The 22697-nt window shown below is 34.9% G+C and overlaps 1 protein-coding gene and 2 long non-coding RNA genes across 4 annotated transcripts; all 3 read right to left on the bottom strand.

Annotated features, from left to right (window-relative positions):
- Positions 1 to 38: 38 nt before the first annotated feature.
- Positions 39 to 15474, bottom strand: LOC11441947 (pentatricopeptide repeat-containing protein At5g14080). 2 transcript variants are annotated; one of them, XM_024770172.2, is made up of 7 exons: positions 4825 to 5109; positions 4170 to 4350; positions 1782 to 3641; positions 1249 to 1494; positions 811 to 938; positions 427 to 658; positions 39 to 332 (listed from the first exon to the last, which is right to left on the bottom strand). In XM_024770172.2, exons 3-5 carry the CDS (start codon positions 3463 to 3465, stop codon positions 934 to 936), a joined length of 1935 nt encoding a protein of 644 aa, XP_024625940.1. In that variant the 5' UTR covers positions 3466 to 3641; positions 4170 to 4350; positions 4825 to 5109; the 3' UTR covers positions 39 to 332; positions 427 to 658; positions 811 to 933. The 2 variants fall into 2 exon arrangements, with proteins under 2 accessions (XP_024625940.1, XP_039683253.1); XM_039827319.1 differs by lacking the exons at positions 4170 to 4350; positions 4825 to 5109 and adding an exon at positions 14954 to 15474 and having other exon boundaries at positions 1782 to 2223.
- Positions 10500 to 10860, bottom strand: LOC120576817 (uncharacterized). The gene is made up of 2 exons (XR_005642889.1): positions 10803 to 10860; positions 10500 to 10598 (listed from the first exon to the last, which is right to left on the bottom strand). It is a non-coding gene; the product is annotated as an uncharacterized lncRNA (long non-coding RNA).
- LOC120576816 (uncharacterized) lies at positions 13218 to 14945 on the bottom strand. The gene is made up of 4 exons (XR_005642888.1): positions 14517 to 14945; positions 13853 to 14229; positions 13451 to 13691; positions 13218 to 13354 (listed from the first exon to the last, which is right to left on the bottom strand). It is a non-coding gene; the product is annotated as an uncharacterized lncRNA (long non-coding RNA).
- Positions 15475 to 22697: the final 7223 nt, after the last annotated feature.

The following is a 22697-nucleotide window of genomic DNA, read 5'->3' as shown; positions in this document are numbered from 1 at the left end:
CAACTAGTGTCTTATCAATAATATTATTTCTAAACAGGTCCATACTAACTAATAATATTATTTCTAAACAGGTCCATATCAATAAAAGTTCAGTGAGTATACTCTAAGTCTACATTAAAATAAACATGACCATACCACTAAACCAACAATACTCAAAATCTCAAATAAGTTTACATCAAAATACAACAATATGCAAAATCTTCATCTAAAAAGAGATCATTTGTCGAAGTATTTGTAAAAAAAGGCCACAATTAAGATCATGGTGGCATTCCTTCCTAAATACATCAACATCATATCTTTACAGAAGTCCAACCAATGTGTCTCAATCCAACCTGCAAAAATAGGACAAAAATTAAAGAGTTAGATTGAAACTCAAATATAGCTATTATCTATACATCAAATTACTTAGAAATGCAGTTCTTATACCATTCTGATTGATGCAACAACCACTTCATCACTGAAATCATTTGTCACATGAACTACAGTTTCCTCCTTAGCATTACGTGACAACAACTCAGCAGCCACGACATTACAGTGAAGTTTAGTAAGAAATGCAAAGATTTCATAAGGTAAACCAGGTCTATGTGTGTTGGTTGGAAAATTCAATTATGATGCGCTCTTCAGTAGCTTTCAACCCCAGGCTGGGATTGTTTCATGTCTGTACAGAATTAGAAAGGAAGAAAATAAGAGTCAGAAACTACAAGACTCTTTTACGGTCTATCATTCAGAACGATATCAGAAGAAACAACTTAATTAAGCATTTAAAAGGCAAGTTAATTATCATTATAATTATTACTATTTGTACTTTACCTTCCTTTAGCCTGTCACTAGTGAAGAAAGCAAGTTACCATCCATCCATCAGAGGAGATGTAGGCCTTTGTTATCTGGAATAACTTGGACAGTATCCGGAAGAATCCCATTTTTTTTGCATTGTCAACCTGCAAAGATATTTCCATCGTTGATCACAATTTTACACTCAGTTGGAAAAGGCTTAGTTGGTTGTTGTCCTAAATGAATCAAAATTGAAATTTCATAGTGTTTATATTTGTTGAGTTAAAAATGTTAATTTTTTATGGTAAATTCAAAAAATGTTTTTAAGATGCATAATGCATTTACATCAAACTTTTTGCTCCCTAAATTTGAATATACAATGATCCAATGGCACTCAAATCCAAATGTCTTCTCAAATAGTAATCATCGGTAGCACATAACCTTCAAAGTACTCTTACGCATGAAATCAAAACACACCTTGCATTCTTTGAAGAAACTGCAATATCGGCTCCGGGCATTTAGCAACAGAAATGGAAGCTAAAAGTCCGGTACATATATCTGGTAGCATTGAAGGTGACTTGTGCCGAACCCACCTCAAATGCTCAATAGCAGTTTGAATCTCTCTTGCATCTGCCAAACATTTCAACAAAGCCACGTGCGATTCTGGGCGTCCTATATCATGACTGAGACTGCAGAGTAATTTGGAAGCAGCTGTCATATGTCCTGCACAGAAAACACACATCATGATATGCTGTTACATGTCTTGGTATTTGACAAAGTAAAAAAACATCCTTGCACGTAACATGCCAAGTTACAAATATTGATTGTAAGGATGATTTTGAAAAAAGGTCCACAGCCGCGACTTGGGCCACAACATCAATATCTTTGATGTCTCCATGACTTCAACACAATTTCAATTGAGGCTGCATCAGCAGCATTTAATCGCAATGTTCCACAATATGAAAGATTACGAGACTATGACCTTGATTACAAACTATATACATTAATACCTTTCTTGCAGAGTGACAATATAAATGAGCCCAAAATGTCTCTTGCAATGGTGATATCCTGTCTGACAGACCTGCTATAGAGCTCAAAAGCTTCTTCAAGTTTATCTTCTCGGCAGAACCCTTGTAAGAGAAAAGTGTAACTCGCACTATCAGGTTCAACTCCCTTGTCCACCATGCGATTAAACAACGTCCGAGCCTCTTCAATTAGCCCCTCCTCCAAAAACTTGTGAATCAAAACATTATATGTTTTCAAGTTCCCACAACATCCACTCGCAAACATCTCATCCCAGAGCTTCCTCGCAGGGCGCAGTAAATCCTCCTTACAACACGCTTCCATCACATAATTATAAGACGAGACATCAGGATTCAACCCTTTCTTCTTCATCTCCTGAAGAACAGCATAGCCTTCTTTCACTCTCCCAGCTTCGCACAACCACGACACCATCACATTGTAACCCTCGACATCCTTGAAGTAATTTCGACAATCCAAAACACGAAACACCTCCAACAATTCATCCACCTTACCCACCCTACACAAATTCCTACTCAAGCTATTCAAACTCGAAACACTCAAAAACCTCTCTTTCTCAACAACATAATTAAAAAACACGATCGCCCCAACAGGATCAATGTCCGAAACAGATTCAATCAACACATTAAAAACATCATCCTCAACAACAAAATTACCACCAACAATAACCTCCCCAGTCATCTTCGCTTCCAAAATTCGCTTCTCCGAGACCAATTCAAATATAAACCCTTTATAATCCCCACTTCTAGGAGCCACACCTAATTTCCTCTTCATCTTCAAAACCTTAATCTCAACAACCACATTCCCCATCTTCCTAAACTCATTAGCAACAACCCAATACGCCATAAAATCAGGCTTCCACCCTCTCTCCCTCAACTCACCCAACATCACCATTGCCTCATCCACCTTCCCAACCTCACACAAACCGTGAACAATCAAAACCGCCACAACTGAACCATTAATCTCAAAACCACATTCGCCAACCTCATCCACTAAACCCAACACTTTCCCCATATCACCCTCCTTACAAACCCACCAAACAAAAACACCAAAACCCAACGTACTAAAACGTACACCCCTAACAATCATTTCATCAAACACCTTACGTGCATTATCAATATTACAACCAGCAAGTGCAGCTAGTAAAGAATTACATATAGGGGCACCCATTTGAGCAATCAATTCAACGACATCGTTGAAGATTAAAAATGCTTGATTTAAGTTATTTCGTGCAATGTGGCTTGTTATAACAGCACAAAAAACAGAAGGGTGTATTTGAATATTCAAAAATTGAGCTTTTTTAACAAGTTGAATAAGAGAGTGTGAGTGTGAATGGTTTTGTGTTAAGGAGAGTGATTTGAGAATGGAATGAAAAGTGGAAGCATTGTGAGTGAAATTGGGTTGTTGAGAAACCCAATTGAAAAAACCTAAGGCAAGAGAATGGTGATTAAGGAGAAAAGGGTCAATGATTGAAGAAACAAGTGATGGTGTTAGATTGTGTTTGAGGTTGTTGTGAATGTTTTGTTCGATTTGTGAGTTCCATGAATAATGATGATGTTTATGTTTGGTTTTTGTGTTGTTGTTTTTTGAGGTTGTGATTATTGTTCTGCTTATTCTTTTTGCTAATTCTAGTGTTGATGTTGCAGGTTTCATGTTGAACTTGTTTTGGTTTTTGTTGTGTGTAATGTACGTGTGCTTGTTTTGGAAACTATTGAAATCAATTGAGGCTAAAGCAATAACGGATTTGTTACCTGGTGGGTTTTCACAGTAGAATCCTTCATAGTTGCATATATCATAACCTACCCATGATTTCGTATCACCGAATGGACCTGAAGTAATCAAGGTTTTGAAATTTTAATCACTAGACACTACAAGAAGTCTTTGGTCTTCAAAAACCAAAGATTCTACTAGCCACGCTATCTAAGGAAGCAATATTTTTGCTCAACTGTACAAAGTGCAAGTTAATAGACAAATATATTAAAGAGAATAAAAAAAAAAATTGTGACTTTTTATGTTTTTTTATGTAATCTGAGCAAAAAGAATGATTTTTAAGCAAAGTATCATTTTATTTATTTTAAAAGTTGAGAAGTAACTTTACAGGGTTTGGTAATGAGTTAGAGAAAAAAAATATTAAATCAACATTGATTATAAATAATGTTGTATCTCTTCATCGCCTACTCAAATAACCAATGATTTTAAGCAATAATACATTTGCACACTTTTTAACACAGCTGAATGCCATAAAAGAAACATACATGAATATATTTGTTAGTCTGTGGTTAGTTTATCGTTTTGAATATTGAGTGAAGATTAACAACCATATTTCGTCATTACAAGGGGTATATAAAAGTGGTTACCTCTTTACTAAGGTTCAAGAGAATCTCAAATTTCTCCCTAAACAAAGTTCTCGAGTCAAGTAGTTATGGCAGAAGAAAAAAAAAACTTGAAGTCGAATGCCCTTTCTACATCTTCTGGTTGGATTTGGAACTTGAGAGAGAGATACCAATTCGATGTGCCAATTACACACTTTTGAAATTCCTACACAAATAATTTAGGTTGTTAACAAGTGTTTTAGCAAAAGCCTGAAGGTATTTTCACATTTCTGCTCATTTCAATGCAATAAAACTTGATTCATATATAATATAAAAGTGATGGAGGGTCAATCCTAAACCGTTTTGAATTGTGTTTATTTACCTATAGTAACTCTAAAACAATTTGACTAGTTATCAGGCTTTCATATTCTACTATTGTTTAAGACAATTATTTAAAACCGAGGCTTTCAATTGGAATTCGTCTCTCACACTCAATACAATTATTTAAACACAAGTAACAGTTCAGTAGAAATCAGAGTTCATGTTCTAAACCATAATAATAAGCAGAACATTCATGTCTTCTGTAGTAGTAATCAGTAGCAATCGAAAACTAAAAAAATTCAATTTCACATTACTAAAGAACATGTAATCATCAAATCAGAATCAGAATTGAAGGAAATTACATTCAATTTCACATTACCTTACAAGTTACAACAATTAGGGTTTGTGGAGAGAGATGGATGGAGATAGCTCTCTAAACTAAAGAATCAATACAGAAGATTGAGGGGGGTGCGGCGGTGATGGATGGAGAAGGAGAAGAGTGGTCGCGGCTCGCCGGCAGTGGTGTGGTGGTGGATGTTGTTCGGTGGTTTTGCTTTGGCTGGGAGAACGCGCATCAGATGAAAGAGAAAGGGGAAGAGGAAATGAAATTGAATTGGTAATATTCATATTAGTTAAGGGCATTATAGTAATTTCCAGTGTATAAATATTTTTTTTAAATTTTTTTAGAGGTGGAATGGGTGATTTTTTTTTGAGAATTGTTGTTCCCACATATAGGTATGGTTGTGCCACACAAGTAAAATACCAAAATGCCCTTTGGCAGTTAACTGCCGAAGTTTTGAGTGAACCGGCGGCAGCAAACTACCGAGGATTTCTTCGGCAGTTAACTGCCGAGGAAAACTGATCATAACCAGAACGCAGAAACTCAGTTTTCTTCATTTGCTTCATTGTTCAAAACTTGTTCCAAACCATAAAAATTCTCCAAATTCGATTTTTCAACAAAATCAAGTGCATCATCTCCATTTAATCACAAGTAAGTATCTTGACTCATTTTTAATCATAATGTTAGTTTGGGTAGGTTTTTTTTTTAAAAAAAATGGTAGTTTTCATGTGGTTAGGGTTAATGTATGAATTGAATTTTTTATGAGTGCATGTAGTTTATAATTGAATGTAGTTGGTTTAATTGATGATTGAATGATGTTAGGGTATAATGTGGTTTTGATTGGTGGCAAAATAACACATTTTGAGTATGATACTTTGCACACAAAGTGTTTGATAAAATGTGTCAATGACAATTTTATTGATTATTTAGTTAGTTTAGGTATTGGATACGATCTTGATTGTAATTCGAAAACGTGTATGTTGAATTAAGTTGAATGCATATTGAAAAAGTGTATATTGAATTAGGTTGAATGTGTATATTGAATTATGTTTAGTGTAGGTTGAATGTGTATGATAATGCATTTGATTTTTTGCGTTTGAATGTTAATGATAATGTGTATGATAATGTTTAGGTTCAATCAATGTCTTTATTTTGGTAAAGTGGTTTAATGTGAAAGCGGTTATGTTTAGGTTATGTTTAGGTTGAATGTGAAAGTGTAGGTTTTGTTTAGGTTTACTGTTTGTTGATAAAGTGGTTGAATGATATTAATTTTTATTTTTTATTTTTTGTAGATATGGCCGATCAGGACCCCATTGATCCATCGAGGATGATTGGTGGTAGGCGTGCCATGACTCAGAGCCACCGCAGGGAGAGACAGAGTGCCCACATCCCAAAGAGGGGTAGAGGTCGGAGGGGAGATGACTCAGGAAGCTCTCAGGCTACACAGCCTGAGGAGTCACAGGTTGTTGACCCGTCACAGCCTGTTGACCAGACTGGGGTGGAGTACCTGAACTATCAGGATCAGGTACATCATGATGTGACGGACGGTGGATATGACCAGGATCATATACCACATGAGCAGGATGCAGGAGACGAGGATGACATTGCAGCAGCTGCTGCACCGGAGGTGTTACCTACGGACCCTCCCTTTCCTGGTGGACCGGCTGACTTGTCCTTGCTCCACTCTTATGCCAGTCATGTGGCGTTGCCACTCTTGTATAATTCAAATAATGTAAGTATATTTTTTTTAATTGTTTTTTCTTTATGTTAAAATATTTTCTTTAATTTAAATGTGTGTTTGTTTAATTATTATATCCACTTTTATATGTGTTTTTTTAATTGGTTTTTCTTTATGTTAAAATATTTTCTTTAAATGTGTGTTTGTTTTTATTATTATATCCACCTCTATATTTGTTTTTTTTTTAATTCTTTTTCTTTATGTTTAATTATTTTCTTTAAATGTGTGTTTGTTTTAATTATTATATACACTGTTATATGTTTATTTTTTTAATTCTATTTTTTATGTTTAATTGTTTTGTTTATATGTGTTTTTGTTTAAACCAAATTTATTTTTCTATTATTTCAGGTTCGTAAGACCCGCGTGCTTAAACCGATTAATCATGGGGCGAAGATTCTCACTCTCGGACGCCCTAACGGGAATGAGAATTGGTTTTGGGATGCGCTTCAGCAGAGCGGGCTACATGACTTGGTCTACTTGGGGTACTCCACCGTGCCTCATGCCCTGCTGCTTACTTTATGCGAGAGGTGGCATCCGGAGACCAGCACCTTCCACATGCCGATGGGGGAGATGACTGTGACATTGGATGATGTCGCATGTCTCATGCATCTTCCTATTGAGGGGCGGATGTTGGCCCATGGGAAGAAGATGCCCAAGCATGAGGGAGCGGCACTGCTGATGACGTATCTTGGTGTGGCCCAGCATGAGGCTGAGAAGATCTGCAACCAGGAGTACGGTGGGTACATTAGCTACCCCAGGCTGAGGGACTTCTATACCTCGTACCTTGGTAGGGCCAATGTATTGGTGGGTACGGAGGATCCTGAGGAGGTTGAGGAGCTGGAGAGGGTCAGGACATACTGCGTCCGGTGTTACCTTCTGTACTTGGTCGGATGCTTGTTGTTTGGCGATAGAAGCAACAAGCGCATCGAGCTGATATATTTGACGACCATGGCGGACGGCTACGCAGGGATGCGTAATTATTCCTGGGGAGCTATGACCCTCGCCTACCTATACGGCGAGTTGGCGGATGCATGTAGGCCTGGACACAGAGCGCTTGGGGGGAGCGTGACACTGCTCACTGTAAGAAAACTGAAATTTTATATTTATGTTAACTTTATTTTTTTGTGAACTTTTAATTTTTTGTTATATTTTTCCGTGCGTAATAATTTATAAATGTTATTTGTTTGGTTTGTGCAGACATGGTTTTTGAAGCATTTTCCAGGGTTTTTCAGTGTTGATCTCAACACTGACTACCTGGAAAACTATCCGGTTGCAGCGAGGTGGAAGCTCGAGAAGGGTCATGGGGAGGGGATCACATATCGGTCACTGCTCGATCGTATACAGTTAGATGATGTATGCTGGAGGCCGTACGAGGAGCACAGAGAGATCCAGGACTTCGAGGAGGTTTTCTGGTATTCTGGATGGATTATGTGCGGCGTCCGTAGGGTGTACCGTCACTTGCCCGAGAGGGTTTTGAGGCAGTACGGATACGTGCAGACCATCCCCAGACATCCGACTGATGTTAGGGACCTCCCACCGCCTTCCATTGTGCAGATGTTCATCGACTTCCGCACTCACACGCTTAAGGCGGACGCTCGGGGTGTGCAGGCAGGAGAGGATACACGGCGGGTGGCGGATGGCTATGTCCTGTGGTACACTAGGGTGTCTCACCCTCAGATCTTGCCACCTATTCCAGGAGATCTTCCGAGGCCTGCAAATGAAGAGCAGATCATTGCAGAGCAGTGGCAGCGGTATGAGGCGAGAAGCTCGCCTGACACCTATGACATGGTTAGTGGCGCTGTTGCCTACGCTGATGCGCAGTTAGGCCAGGAGGAGGTCATGAGCATGACCCCTCAGCAGTGGTATGAGGCCATGACCCATATGAGGGAGCAGATCGCGCCGATTTTGACCAGGAGGAGAGCCCAGAGGCCGAGGAGGAGGCACCATCATCAGGATCAGGACCAGTAGTACTATTTTCCTTTTTTAGGACTTATTTTTTAGTTTTAGTCTTTTGATGACATTGAGTTATGTATATATGTATATTTGTGTATTTCTACTTTGATGACATTATTTTTAATTTCATGGGTTTTTTTTACTTTGTTTAATGTGCAAAAATAGGTTGCTTTAATGTGCAAATATAGGTTGCTTTATGAACATAAAACATAAAAATAAGTTGAGAGTAGGAAAAATAGGGACGAGAGAGAACTTGAGAGAACTTGACAGAATATAATATAAGTGTCCCGTTGATTTGCTCGCAATTCGTGAAAGAAGAATTGGCGAAGATTTGAGAGAACTTGAGAACTTTGTGAAGGTTTTCCTTGGCAGTTAACTACCGAGGTTTTCTACGACAGTTTTCTTCGGCAGTTAACTGCCGAAATTTGCTCAAATCCGGCTGCAGTTAACTGCCGAGGAAAACCTCGGTAGTTAACTGCCGAGGAACTTCTGCACTACAAAATCTGGCAGAATCTCCTCTCATCCATTATTGATCTTATCTTCCAAAATTTCTTCAAATGTCTCTCAAATTCTCTCTAACAAACACAACCAAATCCAACAAACTTTATTCAACAAAATCACAAGTAAGTAATTATAATGCTATTAACTTACATTTTAGTTGTTATAAATGTTATTATTTTTTAGTTTTTGAGTACATTTATTATTTTTTAGTAGATTTACATGTTATAATTAAATTTTAGGGTATATGTTAGTTGATTAATGTTGTTAAAATATTTGCATGATGTTTATGTTATATGATATAAATTTTTTTATTTTAGTAAGAGTATATGATTTATAATTTTAGGGTTATTTTTATGAATTTTAGAGTGTATGTATAATGTGTTTTTGATTGATTGTTTTTAGTTTCTTATTGTGTAGATTTAAAACAATGGCGGGGTGGATCGACGTTCATGTGCAATTCAACGAAAACGTGACGACCATGTTTTGGGAGCACAGCATGTTCCAGTGGATCGATATGCGGGTGAAGTTGCTTAGATCAACTGAAGATATCATCAAAAGTTTGATTCCGCCACAAGATCGTCATTAGTTAGGGTAAGGTGCATTCCAACTACAACAATTGTATTCCTTTGAATGAGGTAATTCAAACTTGTCAAACAACAGGACTCAAGCATTTCGCAAGCACCTCATGTTTCTCCTTTGAAAATATTAAATTTTTGTTATGCTGGTTTAGATGAAGGTATTAAGTGTCAAGGATTGAACCTCAATTCGGTGGCACTTGAATACCATCATCTAAAGCAAGCCTCACAAAAATTTATTATTTTCAAAGGGAAAACATGAGGTGTTTGGCGAAATGCTTGAGTCCTGTTGTTTTGCAGGTTTGAATTTATCCCATTCAAAGGTAACACAATTGTTGTGGTTGGAATGCACATTCCAACTGCAACAATTGTCTTACCCTGGATGGGGCAATTCAAACTTGTTAATCGGCAAGACTCCAGTATTCGATGAGCATCTTGGACAATGGTATTCAAGTGTCAAGGAATGCACCTCATTCTTTTGACACTTGAATACCATCGTTCAAGATGCTCATCGAATACTGGAGTCCTGCTGCTTAGCAAGTTTGAATTTGCCCCATTCAGTGGTAAGATGATTGTTGCAGCTGGAAGGTAAATTTCGGAATGTAATGTAAAATGCAATGTAATGTGATAACATATATTTTGTTTTGAATGGAACAATAATTATCTTATTTTGTTTTCAAATTTATTTATTCCAAATGCAATTTTATTCTAAATACCATAATGTCAAACAAAATGTGCGCGACACAAAAATAAAACATAAAAAAATCCAAAACAATTAGGCATTAAAAGCCATTACATTCATTCTTCCTCGTCACACAAATCAATCGGCTTGTCCGCTACAGTCCCTGCGGTACCTTGTTTTGGTTGAGGACCGAAATAGCATGTCCTCCCGCTCCTCCTCAACCTCGAGTGATTGTACACCGGCACCTTCGAACCCTTCTTTTTTTCGGAACCATCGCAAACAATTCCATGCCATGTCATAGGTGACTTTTCTTTTTTCGTCTCATCATCGTGAACGTTACCCTGATTCTGATTCTGAGACATATCTACATTTAAAAAAATATGGCGATCAATTCAACCTACACTAACCTAAACTATCCTAACAATTCTAACCATTCTAACCTAAACTATCCTAACATATCATAAAATCAACAAATCAATATAATCGAACCTATATAATCGAAATTTAACAAAAAATAACATACAATTCGACCACAAAGCAACTATTGCATAGGATTCAAAAAACTTACTTGTTTTTGTGATTAAAATTGGCTTCTAATGGCTTCAAATGACTCAAAATCGCACCTTCAAAAATTAAAAACGCAACAATGGAGTTTTGGAAACTCCTATGAAGTTCTGATCTTATAACATTCTCCTCGGCAGTTAACTACCGAGGTTTTCCTCGGCACTTAACTGCCGCCGGTGTCCTAAAAACTTCGGCAGTTAACTGCCGCCGGTTCCTAAAAACTTCGGTAGCAAACTGCCGAGGGGCATTTTGGTATTTTACTCGTGTGGCACAGCCAAACTATATGTAGGAACAGCAATACTCGAGTTTTTTTTTAAACAAATGGTGATAATTTTAAAAATAATAAAACTAATACTAAAATAAAAATAGGTGATTATATTGCTTTGTTGGATTTTTAAAATTTAATTAAAATAGGTGAAAGAAAAGTGAGAGAGAGGAGGACACTCACGTTGAAAGTCTCTAGAAACATTTACTGTATATATTCATTACGAATAAGTGATTACTTTGATCTCCATATCGTTGTTACAAAAATCCTGACTTAGAATTAATTATAAAGTAATCTTTAAATCAGAAAGTGTATTTTCTTATCAGCTTAGTCTCCGATGTTAAAAACTTCTGTTAATTGTTGAGATTGCGTGCATGAGGTGTCACACAGATTAAAGTGAAAGTAGAAAATTGTCACTTAAGTTCCTGACAAAAAATGTAGTTTGACTTTATCTAACAATTGGTGAGTAGAGTTGTCCATATTCTTGAATAACCTATTGTTGCGCTCAGTCCATATAATCCAAACAAAACAACGTCAAATAAGCTGCATAAAGGAGTGACGAACTCGAAAACCATATGACGAATGAACAACATGATCCTGTAAGTGATCTCGATCAACTAAAGAAATTGTAATCTGTATTACTTTGAATTTTTTTTTTTTTTTTTTTTAGGAGTATCATTTTGTTAAAAAATCTCCGGTGTGAATGTTGACTAACCGCCAAAGTTATGTTTGTGAACTATGATTTGTATTCATCGATACCAACATCAGACATGACATGAACATCAGTGTGTCGATAAGTATAATCATCGAGGTGAGGTTTTTGTTAAGACATATGTTATACGAACATTGAGGTGTGATTGTCGTTAATTGTTTGATGCAAATGTTTGGTATAATTTTTTGTTATTCAAAGACAACGTCCAACCGTGCGTCCGCACGGGTTACCATACTAGTAAATTCCACAAACGAACATCTTAAGTTCATGTTTTGTTGATGTAAGAATTTTGTAATTCTGCCTTTTTCATTATTTTAACAACCATTTCAATTTATTAAAGATGAATTTATACCAATATTTAATAAGAATTCATCATATTGTTATGTCAGCCTACATTATAACTTATTTCTTTAAATTAATTATAAATATTTTATTGGACGTCAATCTAAATTATTATTTTTTACTTTTTTTTACAACTAAATTAGTTTATGTTGAAATTCCATATCTTTTTTCCCTAATAATATTTAGGCGTATGTATGTAAGGTGCAGAGCAATTCTTACTTAGTCAGAACTCCAAATCAAAAATATTTGGACACACATACATAAATGAAAAATATTATAAAAAAAAAAGTTAGTCACATCATTTTTTACTTTTATCTTTAAATTTTTCTTATTTATGTATGTACTTCTAAGTAATTTTTATTTATATTTGTGACCAACTTAGACTTTCTCATAAGACGCAAGGAATTATTAGCTGGACTAGATAATCAATATAAGATAGAAATATTAAAGTTTTTTCTATAGCCTTGTACAATCAAAGAATACAGTGTCTGGGAGAAGGGGTAATGGAAGTGCATTGGGAAGTGGCAAATTATGCAGAAACTGCAGCTCAATTGCAGAAACATAACATAGTTGGTGCTGCTACCAAAATTGTTGGAGACAAAGAATGGTAGAAGGATGAGTCTAATGATTTAGCTTGCAACCAATTGGTGTCTTTGGAACTTGAGAAATAGCATTATGTTCAAATTGATTATACCAACTTGATCTTTGATTTATCATTTTATTTTCAACTAGTGTCTTAATTGAAAGAACATATAAAAATACATTGCATACTAATAATATTATTTCTAAACAGGTACATATCAATAAAAGTTCAGTGACAATACTCAAATAAGTCTACATCAAAATAAACATGTCCATGCCAGTAAACCAACAATACTCAAATAAGTTTACATCAAAATACAACTATATCCAAAATCTTCATATAAAAAGAGATCATTTGTCAAAGTAGTTGTAAAAAAAGGCCACAATTAAGATCGTGGTGGCATTCCTTCCAGAGTAGTGTTATTTGAACATTCATTTGTTTGACAACCAACTGAACAACTGTTTTTACAAAGAAAAGTATGTATTGATACGAAAATCAAAGTAATGGAGAGAGAAAGTCAAAATATAATGTGTGTATTAGAGATAAAGTTGTCACAAAAGTTGTTATAAAATGATTGTACAAATATCATTTCTCTTCCTAAATACATCTCCATCATATCTTTACAAAAGTCCAACCATATCTCTCAATCTCAACCTGCAAAAAAGGTACAAAAATTAAAGAGAGTTAGATTAAAACTCAAATATAGCTATTATCTATACATCAAATTACTTAAAAATGCAGTTCTTATACCATTCTGATTCATGCAACAACCACTTCATCACTCAAAAATCATTTGTCACATGAACTACAGTTTCCGCCTTATCATTATGTGTCCACATCTCAGCAGCCACGACATTGCAGTGAAGTTCAGTGAGAAATGCAGGAATTTCATAACGTAAACCAGGTCTGTGTGTGTTGGTTGGAAAATTCAATTATGATGCGCTCTTTGGTAGCTTCAACCCCAGGCTGGGATTGTTTACATTTTTCATGTCTGTACAGAATTAGAAAGGAAGAAAATAAAAGTCAGAAACTACCAGATTCTTATACAGTCTATCATTTAGAACGATATTTGAGAAAACAACTTAATTAAGCATTTAAAAGGCAAGTTAATTATAATTATTATTATTATTATTATTACTATTTGTACTTTACCTTCGTTTAGCCTGTCACTAGTGAAGAAGGCTAGTTACCAATGGCACTCAAATCCAAATGTCTTCTCAAATAGTAATTATCGGTAGCACATAACCTTCAAAGTACTCTTACGCATGAAATCAAAACACACCTTGCATTCTTTGAAGAAACTGCAATATCGGCTCCGGGCATTTAGCAACAGAAATGGAAGCTAAAAGTCCGGTACATATATCTTGTAGCATTGAAGGTGACTTGTGCTGAACCCACCTCAAATGCTCAATAGCAGTTTGAATCTCTCTTGCATCTGCCAAACATTTCAACAAAAGCCACGTGCGATTCTGGGCGTCCTATATCATGATTGAGACTGCAGAGTAATTTTGAAGCAGCTGTCATATGTCCTGCACAGAAAACACACATCATGATATGCTGTTACATGTCTTGGTATTTGACAAAGTAAAAAAACATCCTTGCACGTAACATGCCAAGTTACAAATATTGATTGTAAGGATGATTTTGAAAAAAGGTCCACAGCCGCGACTTGGGCCACAACATCAATATCTTTGATGTCTCCATGACTTCAACACAATTTCAATTGAGGCTGCATCAGCAGCATTTAATCGCAATGTTCCACAATATGAAAGATTACGAGACTATGACCTTGATTACAAACTATATACATTAATACCTTTCTTGCAGAGTGACAATATAAATGAGCCCAAAATGTCTCTTGCAATGGTGATATCCTGTCTGACAGACCTGCTATAGAGCTCAAAAGCTTCTTCAAGTTTATCTTCTTGGCAGAACCCTTGTAAGAGAAAAGTGTAACTCGCACTATCAGGTTCAACTCCCTTGTCCACCATGCGATTAAACAACGTCCGAGCCTCTTCAATTAGCCCCTCTTTCAAAAACTTGTGAATCAAAACATTATATGTTTTCAAATTCCCACAACATCCACTCGCAAACATCTCATCCCAGAGCTTCCTCGCAGGGCGCAGTAAATCCTCCTTACAACACGCTTCCATCACATAATTATAAGACGAGACATCAGGATTCAACCCTTTCTTCTTCATCTCCTGAAGAACAGCATAGCCTTCTTTCACTCAGGCTATTCAAACACGACACCATCACATTGTAACCCTCGACATCCTTGAAGTAATTTCGACAATCCAAAACACGAAACACCTCCAACAATTCATCCACCTTACCCACCCTACACAAATTCCTACTCAAGCTATTCAAACTCGAAACACTCAAAAACCTCTCTTTCTCAACAACATAATTAAAAAACACGATCGCCCCAACAGGATCAATGTCCGAAACAGATTCAATCAACACATTAAAAACATCATCCTCAACAACAAAATTACCACCAACAATAACCTCCCCAGTCATCTTCGCTTCCAAAATTCGCTTCTCCGAGACCAATTCAAATATAAACCCTTTATAATCCCCATTTCTAGGAGCCACACCTAATTTCCTCTTCATCTTCAAAACCTTAATCTCAACAACCACATTCCCTATCTTCCTAAACTCATTAGCAACAACCCAATACGCCATAAAATCAGGCTTCTACCCTCTCTCCCTCAACTCACCCAACATCACCATTGCCTCATCCACCTTCCCAACCTCACACAAACCGTGAACAATTAAAACCACCACAATCGAACCATTAATCTCAAAACCACATTCGCCAACCTCATCCATGAAACCCAACACTTTCCCCAAAACATCTCACTTCTCCACGTTAAAACGTCTGAACTCTAATCATTAGACTACTTAACAAAAAAAATTAAATACTTAAATAATTTAGAGAGTAAAAAAACACTATATTGTTTCAACTAAAACAATGCATTTAAACATTTAAGAATTATATTTTAAAATGCTCTGTTTTTTCTTTTATTTTTAACACCATTATATATATTATTGTATAAAAACACCATTAAGTATTATTTTATTTTTTTACAAGAAGAAACTTATTGTATTTCATTCATAATAATAGTAGAGATACAAGATGGAATCCTAATATGAATATGGAAACTAGCATGACGCAAAACTACTCTAGCAAAACTATGATCGACTTCGTTGGCTTGTCTCCGAATAAACCTAACATCAGAGGTTACTAAAACAGAAGCTAACAGGCGTCTACAGTCATTGATTACTGCGCTAAAATTAGAAACGCCACTTTTACTGCCATAAAGACTATCTATCACATTTTTGGAATCAAGCTCAAAGTCCACAATACCTAACTGGAGATCGCGAACCCAATACATGGCTGATAATAAACCTAAAGTCTCACCCAAATCCACATCAAGGATCGGAGACATCCATTCCGTTTTGGCCGAAACATAACGACCTTCATCATCTCGAATGTACACACCAATGCAACCTGATTCTGAGCTTGAGAAAAGGACGCATCAACATTACATTTAAATCTGTCGGGAATTGGTTTAATCCACTTCAAGTCGTTCGGGATAGCGGGATGTTGAGGGATAAGATGACGAATAGACTGGGCATTCCTCCAACTAGTAAGAAGAGATCATGCACGAGCACAAACAGATTGAGCTGTTTCAGTAACATTGGTCCATACTTTATTGTTTCGATGCTTCCATATACTCCAGAGGGTCACACTGAAAACTTGCTTTTGCTGTTGGTCAAGGTGTTATGAGATAGCAAACACATTGGTTGGAAAGCTTGCATCAATATCAAAAACAGCCATCAAAAGACTTCATAATCCACTCCGCTGCCAACAAATCTTGCTTTTATCCCACGTAAAGAACAGATGGGTACTATCCTTGCCAAAATAATCACACATTGCACACCTATCAGTACACTGAACTCCTTTTGATTGCAATCGGATTCTTGTGGGCAGACAATTACGACAAGCTCTCCATAGGAAATTCTTGACCTTCGGGGGCAATTTTAAACTCCAAATACAATTCCAGTTACCTTCCACACGGTGATGTACAACTGTCACATCATGATTCAGAATATCCTTGTAAGCACTTTTAACTGAATAGGCACCATCCCTCTCGAACATCCAAACAGGCACATCATGAGCTACCGAAGGGAATAACGGGGTATTAAAAATATTTCTAGCAGTTGCATTGTCAAAAAAAAATAATTTAATTAGCTCCATATTCCATTGTTTTTGGGGTGTAACCAACAAGTCAGAAACAGTGATAGATGGCCACTCCAAATGATGATGGGTAGACGGTAAAATTCGTGCAGCATTACTGAGTCATGGGTGATCCCAAACTGGAATGTGATCTTTTGTGCCTATACTCCACTGAAAACCACGGCGAATCACGTCTTTGGCACTCCATATGCTACGCCAAACATAACAAGGATTATGGCCTATGCTAGCTCCAAAATAGTCACTTCGAGGAAAATATTTAGCTTTGAGTAAACGAGTGATCAGAGACTCTGGAGAAGAAACCAACTTCCAAGCCTGCTTCCCAACCATAGCCATATTGAAAGCCTTAAGACCCTTAAAATCCATACCTCCAAACACCTTAGGAACTGAAAGGTGTTCCCAACTTAAGTGCAACATCTCCACTTTTTCCTTTAGTTTTTGCCTTCATATAGTGTACAATTTCAATAGCCACTATTGCATTATCTAAGATGGACCTTCATGGGACAAAAGATGACTGATTAATAGAAATACACTTATCGAGCACATGTTTGAGCCTATTTGCGAGCACCTTGACTACAATTTTATACCCAACATTGAGAGCAAATATATATATATATATTTATATGTGTGTGAACAAATAATTATTGAGTAATTTATATCTGATATTATTATCTATTTGAAAGCTAATTGTGCATCCAAAGTTTACGACTTTTAAAAATAAAATAAAAAATCTTTAGGAGAATAACCATTGAAATTAATCTTTAAGACAAATAGAAATAAATAATAGAGATTCCACCATAGTAATCCATGGAGGTCAACACATTTAAACCATAAGACCTCAAAAATAAAAATTATCACTGATGAGCAAAAACACCAAATAAAATGAAACAAATATTCATTACAACCTTAACAAACAAAACAAACATCTTAGTACTAAAAAGCATAACAAATAACTAATTTTATTTAAAAAATTCTTCGTACACGAAATTAGTGATTGAGATCGACGATGGATGAAAGTTTGAGGCATAATCCTCTGATGAAAATAAATAGTTGGCAACCGATGAAGTTTGACGCAATTTTATATGTCAAACCTCACAAAAAACGTATAATAACAAATTAATTGTCTACTCTTCGCAAATTATTAGCGTTTTCAACGTATCAATGTCCGAGTCATGTCTAACGTGTACACAACAAATAAAAAATTATAGACAATTATTAAATCAAAGATGTCTTTAAATACATAATGGAGCATAAAAAATCAATTGAACATGATTCTACTAGCGGAGAGTATGCAGCGTCCCGACTCGATAAAATTTTTTATATATCGTGCAGGCATAACTCTGATGAATAAGTAAAGTGATGGAGATCGAACTAAACAAAAAACCACAACGATGTATTGTGACCGTCAATGAATATATGATTGAGATAAATCAAATAAATAAACTAAAAAATGTAGAATATTAGTAGTGTGGTCCAATACATAAATTCAAAGGGACATAACTTGAATAGCTACCACAAAAAATAGAGACAAAATCTAGAAACTAATGATTATATCTTCCTGATTTGAAAGATGTGATTGAGACAAATTATAAAATAAAATAAAAATGAAAACCTCAACATTAAAAGCAATGTGACAAAGAATGAAAAAAATAATATCAATGTCTTTTACATTAACTTAGATAATCAACCATATAGGTTACATCTATCATTTATTCAAAATATAAGCACCATAGAAATATACATAATACTTGACGTTTTAATTTTTAAATCCTACACGATAATCATTGATCAAACCCTTATTAAATTGACAATAAAAATTGCTTAATTGATCTGTCGATCCCTTAACTTATTTCTTTATTTTGATTTAGTCTTATAATTTTTTACTTTTGCAAACTGGTCCCTCAACATACCTGATGTTAATAAAAATGGTCTCCTCAAAAAGGAGCTCGTTGGAAAAGGGAGGTTTACCAGATCTTATAGTGTATCACCAACACCTAATTTATTTACTTTCTTCATCTTCTTTCCTCATCTTCATCTTCATTCAACCTTCATCAATCTTCATCATCTTAACAAAAGAAACCCAATTTTTTCTTTCAAAAATTAAATCTTTACACAATCTCATCATCATTTTTTTTTTATTTCAATAATTCAATATATCTTTGAAATACACAAAATGAATTTAACTTGGAACCAAATCTTATTTGGATCTATATGAGCTAACTAGGCTAGATTATGAGTCATACTATTACCCAATCTATTTCTAAACTCACGTGTGAAAGCTATTGCATAATTTGAGGATACCATTAACAATGGTAAGATCTCTCTTTTTCCCCTTTCCTATTCAAAAACTTAATAACTCTATCACAACTCACAATCACTTGTGGAAACCGAGATGAATATAGCCTCATTATCTAAATACCTAACTTTAAACTTTACCTTAAACTTTTGAATATCAATAAAAAGGTGTAAACACACAAACCATTGTGAATTCATTAGTAATAATAGATCAAGAAATCATAACTATATTGAGAATATATTTAAAATAAATTAATAGACTATAACCGAATGATACATAAAAAAACAAATTTAAATCAAACTATGAATGATATACCTTGAAAATTCTCTACACACATCATCTTTGTACCACATGTCCACACCCTCAACCAAAGTCTTAATTGAAGCCAAAACTATAAATTCACTTTCCAATTTAAATTTCACTAATTCACCTTGCCAATGAATTCATCCAACCGAATGAGACCGTTCCTAAGTTTTAGTTCACCAAATAAGGTATTTATCTTATTCTAAATAACAAATCTTATCGCAGAACGACAACCTAAATTTCAATTGCAAAACTTCAAAAAAAAATTAATGACAATCCAAAAACATATCAATTTATCTAAATCTTTTACTTAGATTTTCATAAATCAGCAGGGGCGGATCTCTATTGAGACCCCCAGGTGCTGTGGCACCCCCCAATAAAAATAAAAATAAAATTTGTATACTGAAAATTACTATAGTACCCTTGAATTCCCCTGATTGTTTTTGTCTGCTCTCTCTCGGTACCCCCTCTCCTCTCCATCCTCACATATCAAAACACCATTCTTCTCACCTCTCTAGTTGATATATAGTATATTTTAAGCTTTAGTCTCGTGTTTGAGCTATTGCGATGATATTTTTTGGATGAAATTGTATATAACTTTTATGAATTTTAATTATAATATTTAGTTCATATTTACCGCTCCCCCCAATATTTTCGACAAGATCCGCCACTGTAAATCAGTGAACATAGTAAATCTATAATCATATTAGTATATTGGTTGTGGATTTCAAAACTTGTATAGGATTGAAGATATGATGAAGATTTTGGGCAATAATTTATTTATATATAGGTAACAGGATGAATAAAAAAAAAATGTTAAACACAAATCTGAATTCGAGATTTTATGAGAGGTTCTTTCTTATTGAGATTAAAAATAAAAAAAATGTATTGTGTTTTTTTTTTTTTTTGAAATCCCATATATTTAGGCTTTTTTAGATGAAAGAAAAGAAAGAATGAGAATAAAAGATAGAAAATTTGAATACCAAATAAAAGCAAATGGGGCAAAAGATAACAAAAACCAAGATGAGACAATACAATCAAACCATTAATATTTATTTGATAACTTAAAAATACAAAACATCAGTGCCGCTAATAAATACAAGGAAAATTTTATGGTGAAGTCATGAGAATGACCATTTTGGTGAATTTAACACTATAGCATAAAAAATGTAGTGAGCAATACCCCACTGTTTGTACAGTGACATCAAAAGTTTAGTTCTCATATTATCGTTAATTCATCAGATTAACAAGACTACACTTAATCTAATTTCATCCTACCTTGTTTTAAGTGTAACACCCCACAAAGTGTAACACTTAAAACTATCACATAATATCATCAACTATGTTTGCATGTTAAAGATGCCAACGATAAAATAGTACTTGTAAGTCCAAGATGTTGCAAGCATTACTAGATGAATTGCTATTGATCATTAATCAATAATCAACAATTTAAAAATGAATCAAACATTAAAATCAAAATTAACTTTTTCAAAAAAGTCAGTTTCCTGCCTGCACCATAGAAGCTTTCTACCCTGAGATTATAATATTCAAAATACCTTTCATCAGTCAATTCCATTATAATCATTTTTGTTATTTTCCATATCTGATATACTCCCTCTCAACTGAAATCTCAGTCATTAATCCAATAACATCTGCAGAATAATCCCATCAAAATAAAGTAGTAATCACACGAATAGAAATAAAAAAATTAAAATAAAGATCACTAATGAACATATATAGGGATGACAATGGGTACCCAATGGGTAGGGTACTATAGTATCCATCCTCATACCCACGTTTGTAAAAAATACTCGTACACGTGCCCGTACCCTCGTGGGCAACAACTTTAGTGTCCTTCCTCATACCCTATGGGCACTTAAGTGCTCATACCCGCATTTTAGCCATGGAAAGATAATAAAAATCACCACACACTTGAAATAAAACTATGATCCAAATTTTTTTAAATCAACTTACGAAATAATATGAATCGTAATATTTTACCAAATAAAAAAACATCCAAATTATTCCTGAAAAAAAAAAAATAGATACCTTACATCAGTTATACGTTAAAAAGTTGTAGTTGCATGTTAAAATCATAATAAATTGTTACTAAATTTTTTATTTATCTGTTTTAGGTTTAAGGTTAGGCTTAAATAGTTAAATTTATTAATTAATTGTACATCAAAAATAAATAAATTATTTATAATATTATATAAATACATATATGCGGGTGGCGGGGCTGGCAGTGCCCATATCCGTGGCCATACCCATATAAATTTGCAAGTAATTATTCATACCCAAGTCTGGACCCATGAAAGCGGGGTTTTACCCTACCCATAGCGGATATTTTTTGTGGGTACCCATAGGGTTTAGGTCCAATTACCATCTCTAGATATAACATTACTCACCAACCAAAAAGTTTTAGAATCATGTGTGTGACGATTAATTTCACTCAAATTAGTTATAGACAAACCATGAAGGGTTATGGCAGAATTCTCAAACAACTTAACCTTTCTTTTCATCTTCAATATAAGCTTGTATGGATGAACAATTCTCAAATAAATTACCGCCACCGAATCTATCTCTGGATTAGCCTTGATAAGGACGTTTTTGAACGTATACGGAAAAAACTTCAAAAAAATTAATGAAAATTGGTAGAAAAACGAAAAACATCAAAATTTGAGAACAGTTGGCAATCTATGGCTCTTCGTTGTTAAGATTATAGATTAAGATTCGAGGGCTTGTACACAAGAGCACTTGATGAAATAGTAAATAATCTTTTTTAACTTAATCATAAGTCTTCGATCCAAATTCATTTCGGGAGATGTAGTAATATTAAATTCTTTAATGGAGAGCTTTGATACTCATTGCGTTCCTATCTCGATCAAACAATTAGTCTTTGCAACTACGTACGGAGACACCCGGTTCACACAAAAAATTAAGAGCTTGTTAAAAAAAAAATAAGATTGAAGGAAATAGCTAATAAATTAGTTTATAACGGATAATTCATAAACTAAGTAATTGACAATTGATAGTTTATAGCGGATAACTACTAACTTATAATTTATGGTGGATAAGTTAATCGATTAAACTAGACTTTTTATGATTAAAAATTTATAGTATTTATAGGTTGA

Source organism: Medicago truncatula, chromosome 7, assembly GCF_003473485.1.
Source record: "Medicago truncatula cultivar Jemalong A17 chromosome 7, MtrunA17r5.0-ANR, whole genome shotgun sequence".
Classification (NCBI taxonomy): domain Eukaryota; kingdom Viridiplantae; phylum Streptophyta; class Magnoliopsida; order Fabales; family Fabaceae; genus Medicago; species Medicago truncatula.
This window is presented reverse-complemented; position numbering and strand designations above follow the sequence as displayed.